Raw genomic sequence first — 21,588 nt, 5'->3', positions numbered from 1 at the left:
CCTCCAACTGTGTAACAAATATTGTGCTCTCCAAAAGAAGAAATAAACAGCCCAAACATGACTCAGCGATAATACTTTTGCTGGTTTTTATTTACATTTTTACAATCCGTGCATACTGACACATGTGTTTGGATTTTTGGATTGTATTAGACTTTACATTTTTACCTGTCTTATATCCGACCCAGTGATTTTAACCAGCATCGGACCGATACTGATACTGACCGATGCTGATTCCCATCCCTAGTTACAACACGAAAATCACACATGAAAATAACCAAACTTTATTACAGCTGAGGTCCATTCAGTTTCACCATGGATTTTGTGAGTACATATTCAATGGTAAATATCTACGGCAACTAAATTATGACTCCCCATAATATATCTAAAATGTAATTCTATTATGACCTGTCAAAGTTAATCTTTTTTTAAAATCTCAGAGTGGAATTATGGATAGTCATACATTACTTGCAGTTGCAATGTAAACTGAATTAAAGATATTTGTTATGACGTGAATCGAAAAAGTAATGTGGTTATCTTATAGAAGAATGAAGAAGTCAGTCATCATCTACCGCTTTAAGAATGAAGTGGATATTTTATATCACACCTATCGAAAGGAAAATGTAATTTACCATCGTATGTACGTTTTCGGGGAGCAAATGAATTATGGATAAGTGTAATACACATCCACACTAGCTATTAAATGTTAAAAAGTCTTGCCATTACGTTATCCAGGTTCAGGTTTCCTCACTTCCGCGATGAGTTGGTCGCATTTCCACTGTAAACCAATAGGAACAACAGGAATGGGGCACATGTCACCTTTTGACCAATCAGATTCAGCAGCTGGTTTCCCCCCCCTCATCCTGCCGGACAGTATAAAGTCCTCCCATCTTTAGGCGGTCAGTTAGGTCTTACACACAGACTCAGATAGTCGTCACTGTGAGACAACTCCGTCTTTGTCTTTTCATTTCCGCCGAACTAACTTCAAGAAACATGGTAAGATATGACAGAATACCTTTCTTCTTTACTTGTTTGTTAATATTCGCCGAAAATATTGTGTTTCGTCAACACTACGCACTTTGGCTGGCTGCAATGGAAAAGATCCCCACCCCCCATCGTGGTCGAGATTTTAGCTTGAATTCCAAATAAAAGTTAATATGTCAGACTGTTTATCAGACTTCTTCTGATATGTCGTTCAAACTGTTATGCGGATTAAAGTGTAAGGCCTCAGACCAAATTCACGTCGAGTCACGGCTGCTCTTTTCCTGATTTTGCCGGTCTGCTTACTGACCCACTTATCGAAGGCCAATGAGTTTTTGAGATATTCCTCGCTTTTACCACATGTGTAACGACTCATCAGTATCGATTGATTATGATAAATTAATACCAAAGCATAGGAAGTAAAATAGAAAAAATATGGGTTGGGCCCATTTTGCATTATCTACACATGGCCTTTGTGAAACGAAAACCACAGGCTTTTCAAATTGAGTCTATTCTTCCAGGGGCCGGAGGGTGGGGGGCGATTTGTAATCGTTCATGTTGGACACATTTACGGCTGTAGTTGTCAAAGTATGTTTTGGAGAGGAGACTTGGTCTCCAAACTTTTATATTAGCACATCTGAATCATCAGATTCCCTGTGGAATTCTCTATTTTTTTTTATTTTTTTTTTTTTATGAAAGCTTTTCTTTTTTTTTCTTTTTGAATAAATTTGCAACACCCATCAGGTGACTCGAGTCATGGTGAATGCATGTCTGGTCTTTCACGAAAGACCTCTTTCTCCTCAGATTATGTGTTAATGTGATTGCGCTAAACACATCCTCATTTAGTCCTCACATGTCCAAACGGGTAGTAATGGTTTGAGTTTTTTTTTTTGTTTTTTTTATTTTTATTTTTTTTCTCTTTTAATACAAATATTCTCCCTCAGAAGAATTTCACATAAATAATTTTTTTTTTTTATTTCCGCAGCGTGAGTGCATCTCCATCCACGTTGGTCAGGCTGGTGTCCAAATCGGCAATGCCTGCTGGGAGCTTTACTGTCTGGAACATGGGATCCAGCCTGATGGACAGATGCCCAGTGGTAAAACCAGAGGAGGAGGAGATGATTCCTTCAACACCTTCTTCAGTGAGACTGGAGCTGGAAAGCACGTCCCCAGATCTGTTTTTGTTGACCTGGAGCCCACTGTCATCGGTGAGTGTAAATTTTCTTAAGTCAAGTCCAAGGATGATTTAAGTACCGTTCTATTTTATAACCATATAAAACATTTTTTTTTCTTAAGATGAGGTGCGCACTGGGACCTACCGCCAGTTGTTCCACCCTGAGCAGCTGATCACTGGGAAGGAAGATGCTGCCAACAACTACGCCCGTGGACACTACACTATTGGCAAGGAGGTCATTGACCTGGTGCTGGACAGGATCCGCAAACTGGTGGGTATCTTAATATTATATATTCTTAATATTAATAAAGTTTGTATGATGGTTTAATCACTGCCCCCTTTCTGTTTCAGGCTGACCAGTGCACTGGTCTCCAGGGCTTCCTGGTTTTCCACAGCTTTGGAGGTGGCACCGGCTCTGGCTTCACCTCCCTGCTGATGGAGCGTCTGTCTGTCGATTATGGCAAGAAGTCCAAGCTGGAGTTCTCTATCTACCCAGCTCCCCAGGTGTCCACTGCAGTGGTGGAGCCCTACAATGCTATCCTGACCACCCACACCACCCTGGAGCACTCTGACTGTGCGTTCATGGTAGATAATGAGGCCATCTATGATATCTGCCGCAGGAACCTCGACATCGAGCGTCCTTCCTACACAAACCTGAACAGGTTGATCAGTCAGATTGTGTCCTCCATCACCGCCTCCCTCCGTTTCGATGGGGCCCTCAATGTTGATCTGACCGAGTTCCAGACCAATCTGGTGCCATATCCCCGTATCCACTTCCCTCTGGCCACCTACGCCCCTGTCATCTCTGCTGAGAAGGCGTACCATGAGCAGCTCTCGGTGTCTGAGATCACAAACGCCTGCTTCGAACCAGCCAATCAGATGGTGAAATGTGACCCTCGTCATGGCAAGTACATGGCCTGCTGTCTCTTGTATCGTGGTGACGTGGTGCCCAAAGATGTCAACGCTGCCATCGCCACCATCAAGACCAAGCGCTCCATCCAGTTTGTGGACTGGTGTCCCACTGGTTTCAAGGTCGGCATCAACTACCAGCCACCCACTGTGGTTCCTGGTGGAGACCTGGCCAAGGTCCAGAGAGCTGTGTGCATGCTGAGCAACACCACTGCTATCGCTGAGGCCTGGGCTCGACTCGACCACAAGTTTGACCTGATGTATGCCAAGCGCGCCTTTGTTCACTGGTATGTAGGTGAGGGTATGGAGGAAGGAGAGTTCTCTGAGGCCAGAGAGGACATGGCAGCGCTCGAGAAAGATTATGAGGAGGTGGGAACTGACAGTGTTGGGGATGATGAGGAGGAAGGGGAAGAATATTAATCAGACATGATAGGTTTGCGTCTGTTTTTTTTTTTTTTCCTCGTTCCACACAGATGGCTGTTACCAATGTTTGATCAGTAAAAAGTTAATCTAAGCAGCGCTCTGCATGTTCTGAGGACGTGGAGGACTGTTAAGTAGATGTATCCAACTGATCTATGCCCTGTATTGTTTAAAAATAAAGTTAATTTGGCCACATCACTGTTTCCTGTCTTTAATGCATTAGTTAATTCTAAAGTTGAATTAAATGTTTTTTTTTTTTCTGAGTTCCAACTTTATTCCAGCCCTGTGATGGACTGGTGATCTGTCCAGGGTGTATCCTGCCTTTCGCTCTGTCGGCTGAGATTGGCGCCACTGCCCTGGTGACCCTCATGAAGGATAAAGGAGTAGAAGTTGAGTTAACTTCAATTGTCTCTCAATTGATGCTGCTCCTTTATTGATTGGCCACTTGGGGGCAGTGCTGTCAAGCAGTTGAGTTTGAACACAGGTAGCATGTGTTCACTGCTGAATGACTTCAGTGTCAATTTTTAAGTATGCCACTATCAGATTTCATTTATGCTAATTTAAGGTGTGATTTGTACGTTGAAAGAGTTGCCTGAGAAGAATCGAGACTTGACACTGGCCTCGTTTATTATAGAGTAGGAATAGGGAGTGGTATTCACTGGCTTGGCCCAGGGGAGGGTAAGAGATGCCTCCTGCTGGCAGACAGGTGGTGTTTAAAAATACTTGGTACTGCTCTTACAACACTGGGTTTCTTCTAGATAATGAATTATGATTCATGACCAATTAGGCAATGTATAAAACTAACATTTTAGAGTGACAACTTAAAACAAGAAACTTCTGATCAAGTAAAACTGAAATGTAAATGTTTTTGTTGTGATTTTTGTCTAGATTTGACCACATTAATTTTCAAATTCAGAAATATTTCTTTTTTTTAATCTAGATAAATGCTATATAATGGAAAAGGCTTCTACAGTATATTTATATAAATACTAGCTACACTTAGTAGCTATTGAGAGTATTTGCCAATTTGGTCAATATGTTTTTCATGAGACTAAAGTTGAAAAAAAGGTGCAGATTTTTGTTTTTAATTGTGCATTTCCCTTTAATTGCATAAAACAATCCATAATCAGTGGTCTGTGTGTTCATTTGCAAACTCAAAGGCAAACAAATTAAGCAAAAAACCTTTCTTAAAAGCCAACAGCACATCTGGAGAGTGCTTTTCTGATATAAGACAGATAGTTCAAATCATTCAATACTTCTCATGGACTCTTGGGAAATAAATACATTTAGAACGGCATACTGGTATAACATATTTTTGAATGCTGAAAAGATTTGCACTTAGAAATGGTACAAAAACGGACATCCATACACACAAAGTGCCCTCATGCATACAAAAGTTGAGCTAATGTTTGGCTACTAAGCACAAGGCCCTGAATACAGTGCAGTGGAAGCATTTTCCACACTTACACATACATGACAATGTGAACTACTGCTGCTACTTATGACTGAGTAAACACACTACAACATACAGTGATTGCCTTCATGTCCTGCTTGCTTATTCTATAACAACATACGCAACTCTCATTTCAAACCACCTAGGTGCTAAACAGATGTGCGTGACAAACACCAGTTCATATAAAAGCAGTGCGACTCGGTAGCTTCCTCTTCCCTTCTCTATTCGGCTCGATCAGCTCCAAAGCCAAAGTAGCAGAGTGATGCAGTGAAAATGCAACATTTCACATTGTAGAACTCCATACAGATTTTGCCGGACGCATCAGCCACGTGTAGCTCATGATGCTTTGGAGTCTTTCTTAAGACAAGTCAAGAGCAAGAAGGTGAAATCAAGAGTGTTACAGAACTTTTGATTACAGTTTTTGTCTGTACACTCACCACACACACATACCCACACTTTGGACATTGCAGAAAATGCAAGCAATGGTATTAACAGTTATTGCTCGCAACTCCTTCACGTCTGCTGCAGTATAAGGCACAGTGGAGAGAATATTAAGTCTTTGACCAAATTTCCTTCAGCCTACAATGTACAAATGAGTTGTGACAGACAAAATGATCTGCTGAGAGTCAGCAGCCAGTGTGTGCCAGCCATACACAGTCTACGGTGGCCATGTAAGGATGAAGTGAAAAGCTTTTCTTTTAAAAAAAAGAAAAGAAAAAAAAGAAAAGTGTCAGCACCAAGACATTTGCTCCTCCTGTCCCACCTCCCTCCACACTTTAACATACTAATATCATGTCCAGATGTACTGAATCATCTCAGTCAATGCAACATCCACCAGTTCCTCTTAACCACCGGAGAGAAGTTAGATCTTCACACAGTCACACCAACAAAAAAACCTTCAAGAAGAACTGTGGCTGCCTGTATGAACCACTGCCGACTGGCTCCTCCCCCTCAGTGGCCTCTTCCAGTCTGTAGTCCTCTCTGTGGAGGAGGAAAAACCTTGCCATCCCTCTCCAACGCTGCTGGTGACCTGCAGCAAAACAACACTTGTCTTTTATACGGGACTTTAGCAGATCGTTCACACTTAACGTCTTCAACGCCACGCACTGTACATTACCTGAGGTGATAGAAAATGTCTCATGACAAAATGTGTACGAAGAGAATGGCCAGACCAATGTTGAGCAGGATGACCATGCAGATCATGATGGTGTTTGGGCCCTGGAAGGAAAAACAAGAGCACACACAAAAAAGGAACACATGTGATATGAGAATAAAAAGGCAGGGAGAATGCATTGCTCTCAACATAAAATGAATCAGTATCACATAATACCATGAAAAGTTACACATTATAACATGATCAATTATCCCATAACATGAAACATTTTACATTATAACGAGACAATCTCTAGTTTGTCGTTATAATGTTAGAAGGTTGTATGACTTTAGAATGACATAGAGTTCATGTGGAAGGAGTAGTTGGCCTCCAGGGGGTGTACGACAGTCTCCATTGGTTGCAAAAAGAATTGTATTTGAACAGAGGACTATTGTAAAAGGATCCTCCTTCTCACTTCATTTATAACATTAGAGAATATTTTTTGGAGGTGTTAATGGTCTCAATCGCTAGTTTCATATAGTTTCTTTATCAGAAGAACATGACGTCAGTTTTGTAAAGTTTTTAGAGGAAAAATTACGACAAAGCACGACACAGAAGTGGACACTAGTATGATAGACACTACCTGCTTGCAAGTGATGTCAGTGAATGTCCAGTTGCACAAACTGTCATGGTGCCAATCAGATCTCAAATGTCATGGCTTTACAATGGGAATTAGTTTTGCCACCAGATGACTACATATTCTTGCGTAGCTGTAATACGCCTTTGTAGTTTTACACCTTGTTTGGAACATGATGTCAGAATGCAACGTGACAGCTTGGAAATAAGCCACTTTAAATGGAACTATTGCTTCACACAGAACTGTTTTTAAACACCAAACTCATACTGTGTATCATGCCAGCAGCTCTGTGAGCCAGTGCTTTGGCTTAAACAATGGTACTAAAAGCTAAATGATGACATAAGTACACACATGCTCCCAGATTATTTAAGGAATACTTATTTGTTTTTAAGGTATGCATTTCATTTTTAAAGGTATTTAGTTGTTTCTAACACACATAAATATCCTGAATTTAACATTAAAGAGTCAAAGACATAAACCAGGTATTATCTGAATTGAAAAGTAATTAACGTAATATGGAATTACTAAATGAATGAACAACTCAAAGGTCATGACAGTCAGTTTTAAACCTTTCGTGGTAACTTTTCAAAATATTTGGCCAGATATTTCGGTCTGATGAACGTCACGAACCCACTGACTGGTCTTAAGTAATTTCATATTGGATTAAACATATCCACTTTCTTACCTCCAGTTCAAAAGACTCTGAGGTCACCTCCCGACTTTGAGTCGACACAAGCGCCTTCAGTCGAGCTTCAGGCTTTGGAGCTGCTTTGGCAACGATGGCTTTGGCTTCCACTTGCTTTAGTACTGATTTAGGTTCAAGAATGGCTGGAGGTTTTGGGACAGGAGCTGGACTGGGTTGTCGTTTCAGTGATGGCGGCTTTGTCTCTGCTTTGCTGTACATCCTGCTCACCTCCCTGGACTCGGCTGGGTTCTCAGAGACACAGGGGACTCGTTCGTGGACTGATGGAGCTTTTTCAGTCTTAAACTCTGTAGTTTTGGGCTCAGAGGTGACAGCATTTGGCAATTTGGGCACTTTGGACGAGGGGTGCGGTGCTTCTTCTTCTTCTTCTTCTTCATCTTGAGAGATGAGGCTATTCCTTACAAGGGCAGCAGCAGTGGGAGTGACATCTGGAGCTTTTGACTCAGATTCAAACTTCTGAAGGGGCTTGATCTCCAGGTCAGAGCCTTGCTCGTTCTTGTTGCTATGACGGCTGGGGGTCCGAGAGGGGCCTCGACTGCTGGGGGCCTCTCCTCCTTCGGGTGCAGCTGAGGTGGAAGCAGAGATGGAGGTTGAAGGAGTAGTAGGGCGACTACTGGGTTTGCTGTTGGGTTTACTGCTTCCCTTACTGCCACCACCTTTACTGGTTTTGTCCTCATTCCAGCTTCTGGGACTAAGGAGTTTCGGGTCCTCCTTGCTGGTGATGCCTGGGCTGGGGGACGGGGTGCGGCCTGGGGATGAGCCAACCATGAGGTTGTCCAGTTCATTCATAAGTGGGCTTTCGGGTGGTGTAGGCAGGGGTTCCTCTTCAGCCAACAGTGGCTCATGCATGACAGTGTCTATGTTTTCACCGCCCTCCATGGCCTCCTGTAACAGCCTCTTCTTCAGATACTCTGGACCTGTGTGTAAGACAGTTTAAATTTATTTTCATCTATAATGATAATAAGCATTGTGCTTTAGAGTATGTGATCACATTTGCAATTATAATTGTCATAACTGTAAACATTTTCAGTCAACAATCAGTTAGAGTTAGAAAATAACCACAAGAGGCCTTTTAAATGAAACTATGATCCCCAATCTAACAAAGCAGGCTGACTACACATTACTTACTTACTAAATATTTGAATAATAAAATAATTATTAATGAAAACAAATGCAAATTACAGATTCTTATTACAAATAAAAATATCCACATTATTTTTTAGAAATATAGGTCTGGTATTTTCCCATTTTAAAATGTTACCATCCGTGCTATAAATAAAAGTGAGCTTATATGCTTAAATGTTCATGTTAAAGATATTGCATGTCACCATAAAAGGAGTATGGCCGTAATTTGGACTACAGAATCAAAACATCTATTTATTTACATATTTAGTCTTCACTAAAATAACAAAAAACTGGACGTAAATACTTTTAATAGATATTATAATGAATTGGACAGATAACCTAAACAGAGTACCGTGATCTTGTGAGAAGTGTGGGTACTCAAAAAACAAAAATGACAGTACCGGCCAACTTCAAGCATTGGATTTCAAAGAATAAAGAAAATCACATGTGTTTTAGCATTTATTTATTTTAAATTTTAGGACTGCACCATTGTTTTTCCCAGTGAAAATAAACTAGATGGTGCACATACTGACACTTGATGCATGTTTACATTGCCATCTCCTTGGTGAGAGATTGTTCAGTAAAGAATGCATAGCAGACATAGATACTGACAATTATCCAGCTTTCTGAATCGCTGACCACCTTGTCTCTGACAGATAGTATAAAGAACGAGCCTTGGCTATGTCTGCTTACCGTAAAACTCTCTACTGGGAGAGAAAGCAGGAAAAAAATGGCTGCAGCGCTGGTGTGTGAAAGTGTGTTGCCAGACTCGATGTGAAACTGACAGGATGTTCCTTTTTTTAGACTTTCACATACAACTAATCTGTCTGTTATGACCATCTACAAGCACACGTTTGGACGTCTGAACAGGGAACAAATAGCCAAACACAAATGAACAAATGATTGAACACATTATTAATTTGTGTGTTATTTTTTATCCCCAATATAAAAATGAGGTGAGAGATTTTGTTTCCTTTCAGGTCATAGAAAACAAAAACTAACTATGAACCTGAATATAAAAGCATATAACAGCATAGTTGTATATGCCTTTAACTCAAAGTGTCTGACATTGTGATTTCCACTGACCTGGCTGGTAGAAAGAAGGGGAGAGCTCTTTGGCAACCAGCCTGGCAATGCTGGACTCACTGTTGGAGGCGTGAGCGGCCTGTTCAGCTGCGTCTGACTTGGCTTTTGCGTGGGTTGTCCTGCAGAGGAAAGACACGCAACACAATAAAAGAAACATCACAACTGCAACAACCACACTGGTCGTATTTGTTTCACACATTAAATAGCATAGATGTACGACAGTGTGCATATTTATAAAGGTCCAGCGTGTAACAGTTCACCCCTCCCTTTCCCACACAAGTCAGAGGACAACAGTGGCCTTCACATGTCAGAAAGCCTGTTGTTTGTCTTCATTTGCGTAGTAAGATTCTGCATCAAAATACAAAGACACGCTCTCGCTGGTTTTTCTGTTAGCAGAGCTCAGACAGAGGATGTGCAGATTATTCACAGTCATATCTCTTGACTTTACATTACACTCCCAAAAGTTTAAGTTATTTTGATTTATTTGAAACCCCTGCCTTCACTGATTAGTCAGTAAATCAACAGATGAACTATCACAACTCATTATGCTGTATTTTTTATGTAATAATGTCAAATCAGAAGAGTTCATTATAAATGCAGCAAATCAATATTCAGAGAGCATAAAACGTTGTCCATAATAAACCCCAGGTCTCATAAAATATGTTTGTTCATCCGCACATTTTTACTCGATGTGTTAGACACAATATGATGTCATTATATTATAAGGCTGATTTATGTTTTAATTCCCTTTGTCCTTATTCCTGACCTTCCAAATCAATTTAACGCAGGGTTTGAATGATGGCTTCAGACAGTTCTGACAAAAATATCAGAGCACAGAGCCTGAAGGCCAGTCTGCTGGTCATGTGGTCAGTTAGTATTATTAGCAAACAAGAGAGGTGTTTTTTGTTTTTTTCTGTTGTGTGATTGTTGGCAAGTTACAGAGGTTCTGTCATCATATATTAATCAGCCTGACAATGAAACAGATAGAGAACAGCTAGAGATACAGTTGCTATAGAAACGTTTGGACAAATAGTTTATGATTCCTTTGATGAAAGATCATGTCATCATGAAAATCCAGATTTGTTTCAAATATGAGTCTCAAATTTCAGTATAAAAACATTGAAGAACATACAACATAGCAAATGTAGGCTTATAAATACGGCATGACTGGTACAAATACATCTTTGGTGTAGTTGAAATGGAATTATTGTAGAAATATTTGACGCCAGAGACAGAATTTTAAAAGTGCTAGTCTGTACCACAGACTGTATATGAAAAATGATCATTGTCTTCTAGTTGCAAATCAAACACGTCACTGCACATCACCTGCAACCAGGCACCTATTGGATGATACTAGCTCAGATCCTGGGGGAAAAAGATAATACCTTCTGCACCTCCCTCCTCTGTGGCTCATCCTGAAGTTCCTCACATTTTTTTCCCTGTACGAGGGTCTTTGTGGAGTTTCTTCTCACACGATGTGAGGGTCTAAGGATAGAGGGTGTCACTGTCTGTACAGGCAATTTGTGTTGGTGTTGTTGGGCTATATATATATATATATATAAAAAATTGATTTGACTTGACATCAGTTAAAAACTTGACATCATGTTCTATTGAAGAAGAACTTAAATTAGTTTTTTGAACCATTAAATCCTCAGGACAGTGTTTGATGCTACTTTCCGTACTCTTTCTTCCACGTCTATGGTTTCAAACATTATTCCTTACACTCCAGAGTACCCAGACAAGTACAGGGATATCAGTGCCACATTTCACAGCAGTCCAGTCAATAGTTATTGACACATTCACTAAGATGTCTCCCTCCTCCGGGGTAAGAACTCAATACACAATCAGTGTAGGTCTCATCCTTTCGGGGGTCATGAGTGTTGTTTCTGAGGGTCACGCCAGTCCAACCAGTAGTTATTGTAATATTTCAGTCTTGATCAAAGCAGAACTATCACGCCAACACTGCCATCTATAGACCCAAGTGCTGAGAATTCAAGGCTGCCGCATCTTCGTTCCACTTGAACTGGAAGAATAACTGATTGTGATTACTCTGTGGATACTTGACATTCTGTAACTTTACACTGAGCTGAAAATAGCCTCCCGGTCCACTTGAAGACTTAGTGGTGAAGTTGCTTCCCACCGGGACAATTAGAGGCTCCTGGGGTTCTCGTTTAGACACAGATGAGTTCCACCTGTCTACACACAGTCAGCACCTTCTCTTCCAAGAATGCCTAATAAGCTGTGGTCTCTCAAACTCACACATTCATAATTAGACTGAAACAATAATTAATCATAACAACTGCAGCTGCTGTATCGCAGAAAGCATGCGGACGGAACAGACGACGACGCATCAGGATGGGGAGAAAAGGTGATTTAAAATGAATGTGTCATGGCTCATGGTGCCAGACTAGTTTGAATTTTTAAGAAAATATCCAGTGAGCAGCAATTCTCTGGGTGAAAATGCTAATGTTGATGCCAGAAGTCATGATAATCCAAAATGATGCACCCAAATTAGTGCAGTTTTTTCTTTAAACTTGAGTAAACCTGGTAAAAAGAGAATATACTAATGCATCTGTCATGTCCCATTCATGGGTCCATGCTTTTTTCAGTGTCGGAGTCTCCAAGTGAGAAGCCTTGGTGGGTAAATGAGTCTTCCTAAAGCTTCACTGCACTCTCTTTGGTCCTGTTTTCATGCCTGGCATCGAGCATAACCCTTTCATTCTGCATCATCTTGTATAGTGGTTTTTCGATGACAAGTGTGTTACAGTATTATCGCCTTCTGAAAGTCATCACTGTGACTCTACGGCATATTTCACCCAGAAATCAAAGTTACATACAACCTTCTACACTGTGGGCAAAAACCAGATATGGTTTCTGTCTAGTGTGAAAGCAGGTTTGTATGGGCTTTCTGAAAGAAATGTATTGAGTTGAGTCATAAAATGACCATGATATGTCATCAGAGATTAAGAAATATTATTAAATATTTATTAAATATTGGCTTTACTGATAATAGTACAGACAGTGTAATCACAATTTTCATTTTCATTTACAGCCTGCAAATTCTGATTATGTTCATGTTGTAAAGGAAATGGGGTATAAGACAACTGGTTCATATGCCTATACCTATTTTAAACGATAGCTGCATATTTTACATATACATTTTAAATGTTAAACCAAAACCCACAACATAACACCAACTCGAACTCTAACCCCTTTACCTTAAATCCAAGTATTATTTAACCTTTGTGTCCTTGGTGTCTTTTAATTGTGACACCCAGTAAAAGCAAAGTGTTAGCACCGTTAACACTTCCACTACACCAACCTTTCACATGGAAGCAGTAATGTGATCATTTGTTACCAAAATAAAACTTGGATTTGTATATAGTTCTACTGGTAGTCTCAGACATTAGGAACATATGTTATGGTAGAAGAAAAGGATTTAATTAAAGTAGTTGCCAGAGTGGTCCTTTGTAATCTGTAAATATCACATCTATGTTTTCATCTGCGTCTTTTTAATGCACATTTTTGATTCGCATATAAAAAACCTGAATATTCAAGCAAAAATCTCTCAAAACTGGCCACTCCTGCCTCACATTTCACTGCAAAAAATGGCAGAGATGAAGGCGAGGCTGAAGATGAAAACACAACATTCCTCCACAAACTACAATAATAGAAGAACATCTCAACGGAAACCAGGTTAGTGTCGGTTTTCCACTGTTTCTCTGCAGCATGACATTTGACACTGTGACCTAAATAACCCTCATGCTTTAAGGGCTGCCTTTAAGGAGTTGTCTGTTGTACTCCAAGGACACATGAGAGATCCGCTGCAGGAAGGGACTGAGCCACGTCTCTGAGCCAACACCCGCAAATATACAATCGCATAATATAAATCTTCATGTAACACGAATCCCATGCAATAGAAGTCTTCCTTTTCATGGGAGCTTCACTGGAATGTTGTTTTGTAACCACTTGTTTCTTGTCACACTGCAGTTGTCATGGAGCCAGCTGAGGGCAAGAGATACTCTGTCATTCTGGCATGTGCCACTGGATCTTCGTGGAGGGTACTTGTGCTATATACGTGAGTGTTTGTGTGTGAGAGTGTGAAAAGTGTAAAAAAAAAAGAATTAAATACACGTCCATGTAAACGCATAAGGTGAGAGGTCCCACAAGGAATATCTACAAAGATCATGTCATCATTATTTTCCATAAAATAAGACACTTGTTAAAACAGACAGCACACTGAAGTCATAATGAACTTTGTTTACTGGTGTCACGACTGGCTGATCGCTCAGCAGCACAAAATGCTCGTATCAGCAGTACAGTATGTAACCTAAGCTGCACAACTAAAGCTAGGTGTGGTACATATATACACTAGCCCTTTATACCCAAACATTTGCTTATGAGCTGTGTCATATTTATATCCTTGGAACCATTTGACACCACTGCTGACGCAAGATGGACCGAGATCTGTGATCTCAAAGCGTTGCTGTGAAAAAGAGGGGCTGAAGCTTACGGTGGGTGACAAAAACAGAGGTTGTCGTTGTTTTTATTTCTAGGTGTGTATGCTACTTGGACACTCTTGTGATCTTATTCTACAACTGGCAAAATAAGAGCTGTAAGAAAAGAAAGACAGAACGAAAGCTCCAGTGCAAGTCAGAGTAAAGAAAACAGGCTGGGTGTGTGTTTTTGACAAGGCAGGAAAGATGGAGGTTTGAACGCAGGGGGAGGGGGGGTAATCAGCTGTTACATTCCCCTGTGATTGTGATACAGCATGAGTGTGCCTGTCCATATTTAGTCAGGGCTCCTCTGTGACCACAGCTCCCCTGTATGTGTGCGTCATTTACACCGTGTCCTGCCACACAGGTCCTCCTCCTCGAGACGCCCGTCTGCCAGCCCATGCAGCAGAACAATGTCCACGGAGCGTCTGAATGCCAGCAAACGTTGAACTCACTGTACTTGAGAAGAGGCCTGGTCTGGCATCCCACATATTTTTAACTCTCAACTCTGTTGCCAGGGGATCATAAGCCGAGGAAACCACTGCCAGGAACAGATGTGTCATGTGACATGTCCCCACTGGTTATATAATAATGAATTTAAATTGTATGTTTTTGGGGGGCACTTGTTGTCATCATGCATCAAGTTGTCATCATGCTAACTTCAGCAAAAATACCAATATGGCAATGTAAAAACTCAAAAATCCCACTTGAAACATCATAAATTAAAGCATGAAATTGACTTTGAATGGCATATTTGTCCAGCGAGTTGCCTGACAGGCTTTAAACTTAGCAAGCGACTCACTCAGGGCACCAGTGTGTGCAGTGCAGACTTTGGCATAGTTTGGATAAGGAATACAGGCAATATTGGAAAAAACAGGCACACATGGAATGGGTACTTCACTAGTTTTAGTTTTCCTAAGTGTTTGCTTGCTTTCATTAGCGCCTCTTTTGCAGATGCCTGTGGATGTGCTGTAGGTGAACTTAAAGCATTGATATGATGCACACCAGCCCATAACTCGCATATACTGCTTATCCTCAGAACACAATATTTAGATTTCGATCTGCTGGGCCAAGGGTCTGCAGTCCATCAGTGCACGTCTCGCTGCTGTAAACACAAAGCTTATTTCAAGTGCTGAAGGCGACTGTGGACAAAAACACCACCGCCTTGTACGGTCAAAGACAAAGTGAAGTTCACGTGCACTGTCCTATTTTTGTTGTCTGTTGCTTTCACATATAGTTATTGTTTTTTTTCTTAGAGTCGTTCTGTCTTTTGTGAACGAAAAAACTGATGCTCTCCTCTCATCACGTGACCACCGACAGATGAATTGGTATAATTGGCAACAAATGACTCAAGTCAGTCCCTCTTTTTATGTTGAGTGTACTTTCTGACTCTCTATTCTTTCCCTTTTTTAAAGTTTCTTTGTAGCCTAGGTCATGTTAGCCTGTGCTGCAGCAGCAGAAAGTACCTGTATACAGAGCAAATGTAGTGGAACGGCCAATAATAGCACCTGTTCTTGCTGAACTGCCCTGTGATTGGTTAAAGTCTCCTGTCACTCTCTTAACTGATTGGCCATTCTTTGCTAAGTTGGACTTAGAGCCATGCAGTATTCAGACACAGCTTCAACTGAACGCAGCGCAGCTTCAAACTCAGTCCACTCTTTGTTAGAGTTAGCAACAGGGGTGCAGCTTGTATTATTTCCAGCGTGTGAATTTAAATTCCTGTGGTTCAACCAATGTCACTCCAAGCTGTCACTTTAGCCTTTGTTCTGTATTTGGATGTAAAGTCTACATGTAAAATCGGATGGCACTTTTCCACTATACAGTTTGGCACAGTTTGGGTATCAGGCACATAGTTTTCCATTACTCTATAGTACCTCATCAACGTGGACAGGGCCCTTTTAAATGCAACATGCACAAACTAGTGACAAGTAACACAGTTGTTTTGAATCTTTAGAATCAGTTAATTAAAAAGATTAGTTCAGTACTTCCTGCCTTGACATAAGCACAGAGTCCGTCTGACACAGTGACTGAACTCAAATACGTCTGAACAGGTTGTGATTCAGCTCATGGTCGCAGGCTTTCAGCAGCGCTGTCACTAAAATACACCAGACTCCTCTGTTAAATATTGAGATTTTATATAAGTCTTTTTAACTGATCTACAGTGCGGCACCTGTGTCGGACGTCATGCTCATGACTATTGCAGTGACGACACTCTCTGCCAATCTGAGGCTGACAGTCTGTCAATGCCACTTTTTACTATCGGCTCAGCACGCTTGGAACCTCGCCAGAGCAGGCACTAAAATAATCGTCAGGTACCCAGTACCTATCCTAATGGAAGAGCAAGTCATCCTTGCACTGTATAGCAGTGGTGTAGTGGTCCCTGGAGAAGTGGCTATACTCTCAGTTTTCACCTTTTTCTTTTTTTTTTTTTGTCCAGAAAAAAAGCCCTGTTTTAGAAACAGTGACATGTAGTGGAAAAGCGCCATAAGAGACACTTTGTCTTTCTCAACACAGATGAACATAATGAAACTTTAGGAATTTGGAGAATCACCTCTCCTCTCGACTTCTCTTACCTGGAAGCTGCGATCTCTGCCTTCTGCTTGGCGATGGCTGCAGCCCTCTGAGCTCCCTCCACTGCCCGCTCCACCTTGTGCTTGATCTTGGTTCCCCTCAGCTGGATCACTCTCTTCTTCATGGCCTTCACCAGCATGTTGTTCATGTACTTGCCCTCCTCTTTCCCTCCCTCTGCGAAGGTGGTGCATCCATATCCATGTCTCTGGTTGTTCAGCCACTCGCCTTCGTACTTCAGCCCGCTTGACCTTTCACTTATTCCATATCCTGAGCGCTTGTCGTTCTTCCACTCGCCCATGTAGACCTCTGTGGTGGTGGCATCAATGTCGGCCTCCACGGGAAAGTCCTCGCCTCCAGCCAGGCTCTCGTCCACACTGATGGTGGAGTTGGTGTCACTGGCATTGGAGCTGAGAGCGGATTCTGTCCTCAGGAAGCTGATCTTGCTCTTCTGGCTGGACAGCGAGGTGCTCGAGTCTGATTTCTTCAGCTTACCCAGCAGAGCACTCCTGCTAAACAGGCCCCTCTTCTTGGGTTTTACAGCATCTGGATCCACTTGCAGGGTGAGGGCAAAGCCTCCACGGGATGGTCCCAGCTGAGTAGGGGTGGCGACAGGTGTCTCCTCACCTGAGGCATTGGTGGTGGTGATGATGGGGATGTCTTGCTGCAGGACGGTCCCATTACTGTGTTCACTGCGGAGGGAAGTCAAGGAGGTACGGAGAGGGGAGCGGACAACTGCTGCCATGCCATAGGGGACGCTCTGACGAACACCGTAGCCATGCCGCATCCCACCAGTGAACTGACCCTGGAACGTACCTTTTAAAAAACAAGCACAATTGTTGTGTTTTCTCCACAGACCAAGCATCAGAGGTTGCTGGTGTCGATGTCAATGTCTGTTGTTCATTCCACTACTTACTTGTCTAGACTGAAATAGCATGTGTTGCGGGTGCAATGTTCCTGATTCCCAGAGGAGGAATGTGACTGACATTTTTTCAATCACTGAGTGAAATATCTCTACTGAAAAAATAAGGCACTGTTTGTTAGGACATGAAGGGTTTTCAGATAAGATCCCATGCTGTAGTTGCTGTATTTGCTTTCGCAGACATTAACTTCCTCATTTTTGGCAACATCACCATAAAACTTAACTTGTTCAACAGTTTGGTTTATGTACAGTCAGATCTAATGACTCGTATAGTTTGCTTTGGCGGTGGCTTCGTGGTTAGCACTGTTGCCTCACAGCAAGTAGGTGCTGGGTCTGGGACCTTCCTGTGTGGAGTTTGCATGTTCTCCCTGCGTCTTTCCTCCGGCGTCTCCGGTTTCTTCCCACAGCGGCTCAGATCAACCCTCCACCTAACCTTGCAATTTTGTTGTGCAATTTCAGTTGTATAATGACAATAAAGATCCTTAACTTTAGAATATGTTAGCATTTACCGCTACATTTTTTACATTTTACATCCATGACATGTTTCTGTAATCTACGGAGTGAAAATAGTTTGTTCCCTATTAAAACTGCTCATACTTTTATTCGCGTCAGAATGTCATGGGTATCTTTAGTGTGAAAAGGCTCAGTCAGTAATGCCCTCGCTGACAAGCCATCTTGGGTTTTGGACTCATGCTAAAATTGACATGTGTGTGGATTATAGTGAATGCTAGGCCTCAGCCCGTGAGGCCAGGAGGGCACTGGACATGTGGGCTATTATTAAATCCTGACATCTGGTGCTATCACATCCCCCACCACACGTCCACGTAGACTGGACTGCAGGCTGATGAGTCAGCTGTTGAGGAGGGAAATGACTGCTCTTGTATAGGCACGATCAATTTCACTTGTGGAATATATTTAGTTTCCCCCACCATGTTAAAGTGGATGAATCTGAGCGTTCTCAGGTACCACCCAGAAGCTTCCATACAAGATTTCAGGGATTAAAACCCAGGTGTGGTTCACTCAGTTTGAATGTATTAGAGTAACTTCATACAGCTACTTCACCAGGGGGGAATGTTGAATTTTTTTCTAATCTACATGTAGATTTTTTTTTTTAAATTTCTAAAACACAAGTTAATCTGAAGAATTGTCATTTACATATACAATCAGATAAATTTGTGCATTTTTATGGATTAATAAAACAATATAGAAAGTAGTTCAACGTAGCTTCATCTTCACAAGCCACAACACAATTGTATTGCATGAACAGTAATCTATCAGTTGTATGGCCAATTATCACAATATGATATATGATTTATATGGAACATTGTGATGGTTACTGATTTTCTCTTTATTTTGCTACTTTCAGACGTTTTGATTTTGTACAGTACTTTTAAAAGAAAAAAAAGGTCCAGCATTCAAAATCTTTTAGTCTAATGACTTTGAATGTTACACGAGTAAAATATCTGCATCATTTTTTCCCATTTGGTGTAGTTTAAATAATGGAAACATTCTTGTTTGGATTATATTTCTCACAGGCTGTGAGCAGCTCTTGACTGACAGCAGCAGAGTGATAGTTTCTTCTGGTTTCACAGACATCAGAAGGATCATCAGGGTGCTACTGCTTTGTGCTTCCCCCCAATTTTCTCTTGATTTTGTTTGATTTAGAAATGATCCTGTATGTGTGTGTAATTACATCTTCACGTAAGCATATTTTAAGGCAATCCACGGAGGGATATTGTAGTTTTAACTCAATAGATTGTTTTTATAACTTAATAACTAAGTATTTAACATTTAAGTGACGCTGCTTGTCTACGTTTGCTTTTAGTATTTCTAGTTTGTGTGGATGGTTATACGTTTAAACACATGCGCAAAATGTTGAATGAAGACGTGCTGCGTTTCTACTTTTACCTATGTTACCAAAAGGGTGGAGCACTTCACTGCTTTTACGCACAGTCACAACTCACCTCCATCTGCGTATGTTTCTGTTCCATATCCATCCTGAATCCCATTATTCCAAGTTCCTTCAAACTTTGCTCCACTGCCCACATTGATCCGGATGCCATATCTTCCTTTGAAGCCATGAGTCCATTCCCCTCTGTAAATCCAGTGTCCTTTGGTTTCTACTCCCAGACCGTGACGCTTCCCCTGCGACCAGTACCCCTCGAAGGTGTTTCCACTGGGCCAGGTGTAAACTCCCACCACCTCGAAGCCGTAGTTCCAGGAGCCGGAGAACTCACCCTGGCCTTTGGGCCCGGTGCAGATGCCATGGCCGTGGGCTTTCCCCCCCTCCCAACCTCCGCAATAAGCTCCACCGTCGTCAAACTCAAAGCGACCTCCACTCATGCCTCACCGCGGCCAAATAACGCACCGGTCAGAAAGTGCGGCTGTTTTTAGAGTGTTACCTGTTTGACCTCACCTCCACTTGACATCAACACCGTCTCGAGATAACCTCAGTGCTGAACTTGAGCAGGTTTCTTCTTCAGGAGCTGGATTGTGGGGTTTCTCAGCGTGTCCATGAGGCTCCAGGACGCACTTGAAACTTTTCACTGACTTTGATTTTGATCCAAATTACTCCAGTGTCCTCTCTTTGGATTCGTCGGTTCCTCTCATTATCTGTCCCACAGTTTTCCTCCTACAGGATAAATGAATTGACGCACAGTTTGGCGGCTAGTTAGCGGTTATTAAATCAAATTGTTTGTGAATGTATTTTATAAGCCAGGGATCTTACATGGCTTGTCCAGGTGGCCACAGAGAAAAGCCCCTCTCTCCCCCTGTGCCTGCCACCCAGCTATCCCCTGACAGTGGCTGCAGTTGGAACTATTTTAACAGACCTAACAAGGCACACACACACACACACACACACACACGCACACACACACACACACACACACACGCGCGCGCACACACTTCCAAAAATACAACCCAATCCTTACTCTGTTGCCTGCAAGGAACCATGTCAGAGTCTTGCCACTTCAAGACTGAAGTAAATGCCATTCAGCAATCTGTTCTCTACAGGTTTTATTCTGCATTTACTGTTAAATAATCCACTTTATTCTCAACTGAATTGTAAGGTTTGGTGAAAGAGATGCCATAAAGTAGGACATGCGTCTCTGCAACCTCAAAGATCTAACAGCACAAAATAATAATAATCACAAGCGATCTGAAGTGAAAAGAATTGTTTATGAACAAAATGGCACAGTACAGTAACAACATGATAATAGCATGTACATGTAAGTAGTAATGTAACAGGGAAATAATACAATAATATAAATACTGTGTTTGTAAAATCACAACTGATACTTTTAGTCTCACATATTTAAATAAGATGGTATTGATGTGACATTTTAAAAATTATTACTATACAATTACCATAGTGTTTTTTTTATCCTTTTATTTGTTTGTTCCTGCAACTAACCAGCACTTAAATGCTTTTAGGCTCTTTATTTCTGGGCTCAGGATATTACAAACACAAATATCCAAAAATAATATTATAGCATGTCCTCTAGGCCTGTTGATTAAGAACTTAATGTAATGTAATGTATACATTCACGTATCTATCATACCATGTGCTGGATATGGTAATAATCTTATTATGTTATTACTGAAGGGTATGTGTATATATATTTTTAACATTAAACACTTATTTCGGTTAATTCACGTTTGTTGAAAAAAATATGAGAGACTTCAAATGTACAATTAATCATAAAATCATTTAAATTTCAGATTGTATCAGTCGATTTATTATGTTACTGTATAAATGGTGCTTGAAAACATATATTATGCCATTTAAACAAACAGAGGAATATCTCATATTTATGTACAAAACATATGTCAACGTGGTAAAAGAAAATCCTCTAAAGACCTCTGCAAAATATTATAAATGTGCTAAGAATGAAAGCATAGATTTGGGTCTCCAGCATTCTAAAAGAGCAATTCCATTATTGTGGGGAGAAAAAACAGTCCAACTGTTGCATATGGTTAAAACAAAGGTTGTTCAACCTTTCTTTGTAGAACGTGCCATATG

At 41.2% G+C, this 21,588-nt stretch overlaps 2 protein-coding genes across 2 annotated transcripts; one reads left to right on the top strand and one right to left on the bottom strand.

Annotated features, from left to right (window-relative positions):
* Positions 1 to 852: 852 nt before the first annotated feature.
* LOC131468160 (tubulin alpha chain-like) lies at positions 853 to 3,676 on the top strand. The gene is made up of 4 exons (XM_058642125.1): positions 853 to 993; positions 1,964 to 2,186; positions 2,275 to 2,423; positions 2,504 to 3,676. Exons 1-4 carry the CDS (start codon positions 991 to 993, stop codon positions 3,479 to 3,481), a joined length of 1,353 nt encoding a protein of 450 aa, XP_058498108.1. The 5' UTR covers positions 853 to 990; the 3' UTR covers positions 3,482 to 3,676.
* An 874-nt stretch (positions 3,677 to 4,550) lies between these two features.
* On the bottom strand, positions 4,551 to 20,371 carry jph2 (junctophilin 2). Its single transcript, XM_058642124.1, has 6 exons — positions 19,529 to 20,371; positions 16,648 to 17,458; positions 9,579 to 9,697; positions 7,350 to 8,284; positions 6,052 to 6,152; positions 4,551 to 5,964 (listed from the first exon to the last, which is right to left on the bottom strand). The coding sequence occupies exons 1-5, from the start codon at positions 19,905 to 19,907 to the stop codon at positions 6,072 to 6,074; spliced, it is 2,325 nt and encodes a 774-aa protein (XP_058498107.1). The 5' UTR covers positions 19,908 to 20,371; the 3' UTR covers positions 4,551 to 5,964; positions 6,052 to 6,071.
* Between the last annotated feature and the right edge of the window lie 1,217 nt (positions 20,372 to 21,588).

Source organism: Solea solea, chromosome 11 (assembly GCF_958295425.1).
Source record: "Solea solea chromosome 11, fSolSol10.1, whole genome shotgun sequence".
Classification (NCBI taxonomy): Eukaryota; Metazoa; Chordata; class Actinopteri; order Pleuronectiformes; family Soleidae; genus Solea; species Solea solea.
Note: the sequence above shows the minus strand (reverse complement) of the source record. Positions and strands in the feature narration are given on the sequence as shown.

Coding starts and splice junctions, on each gene's coding strand:
- jph2 (XM_058642124.1), bottom strand. CDS start 19,907: ATGAGTGGAGGTCGCTTTGAGTTTGACGACGGTGGAGCTTATTGCGGA. Junction 9,698..16,647: donor GCAGAGATCGCAGCTTCCAG/GTAAGAGAAGTC, acceptor TTTCCTCTGCAG/GACAACCCACGCAAAAGCCA. Junction 6,153..7,349: donor CAGAGTCTTTTGAACTGGAG/GTAAGAAAGTGG, acceptor TTTTCCTTCCAG/GGCCCAAACACCATCATGAT.
- LOC131468160 (XM_058642125.1), top strand. Junction 2,187..2,274: donor CCTGGAGCCCACTGTCATCG/GTGAGTGTAAAT, acceptor TTTTTTCTTAAG/ATGAGGTGCGCACTGGGACC. Junction 2,424..2,503: donor TGGACAGGATCCGCAAACTG/GTGGGTATCTTA, acceptor TTTCTGTTTCAG/GCTGACCAGTGCACTGGTCT.